Source organism: Penaeus monodon, chromosome 15, assembly GCF_015228065.2.
Source record: "Penaeus monodon isolate SGIC_2016 chromosome 15, NSTDA_Pmon_1, whole genome shotgun sequence".
In the NCBI taxonomy this organism is placed as follows: domain Eukaryota; kingdom Metazoa; phylum Arthropoda; class Malacostraca; order Decapoda; family Penaeidae; genus Penaeus; species Penaeus monodon.
The window spans coordinates 20,283,942-20,284,740 of record NC_051400.1 but is presented as its reverse complement, the minus strand read 5'-3'; the positions used below and the strand labels follow the sequence as shown (position 1 = coordinate 20,284,740).

The following is a 799-nucleotide window of genomic DNA, read 5'->3' as shown; positions in this document are numbered from 1 at the left end:
GTTATTAATTTCTGAAGAACTGCAGCGAAAGAGAAACTGCGGAAAGAATGGGTGCTGCCTAGAGGTACTGTTCTTTTCTAAGTCGCTGTATAGTTAGTTTATTGCCTTCTCTGCTATTCCTGAAGCCTTCCCTCGCCTCCCCCTCTTCCTTCCCTTCAGCTGCAGACAACGTCCATAGATCCTGGAATGAATTCTAGATCATGACACTTACCTTTCGTATGTTGTAGAAGTCCCTGTGAGGAACACCTTTCTGGGCTGCTAACTCCCTCATTTCATTTAGGAGCACATGGAGCTGGAACTTGGATGAAAGATACTGCAGGCGCCTATAGCAGAACGACTTGACTGGCCCATTAGCAATCAAGGCGCACAGCAAATTCAGGTCTTGTATGTAACGGGCTAAGTTTGGATACGGGTAGGAGAAACATTCATTTCGCCGGACAGCTTCTTCGCTGGGATATACCTGTGAGAGAATGTCATCATAGCAGTTTCATTGCATTTGCAATTCTTCATGTGATATTAAACATTAGGTTTGGATTCTTCGATACTGGTGATGCCCTACACCACAATGCACCCCAGACAGGCTTCACATTAGTCTGACGAAGAGACCTGCAGGGCGAATTCACGACTGGTCTTTGACAAATTTAATTACTGTCCTAGAAACAGTCTTGACTCCAAAACCTTCGTAGAATTTGTCTATGATTCGTGATAAAGACTGACTCGCATTGTGCTCATTTAAAAGTTAACACTCAAATAGTACAAATATTCACATCTTAATAGACCTTATAATAATAATTTAATA

General features: G+C 42.3%; 1 protein-coding gene across 1 annotated transcript in view; it reads right to left on the bottom strand.

The window, feature by feature from the left end:
* The window catches only part of LOC119581807 (AMP deaminase 2-like), a gene marked incomplete in the record, with an annotated part of 169,661 nt that overhangs the window by 41,511 nt on the left and 127,351 nt on the right, over positions 1–799 (bottom strand). Inside the window, 1 exon segment of the mRNA XM_037929940.1 lies at positions 212–460. Coding sequence (XP_037785868.1) covers positions 212–460 — 249 coding nt within the window.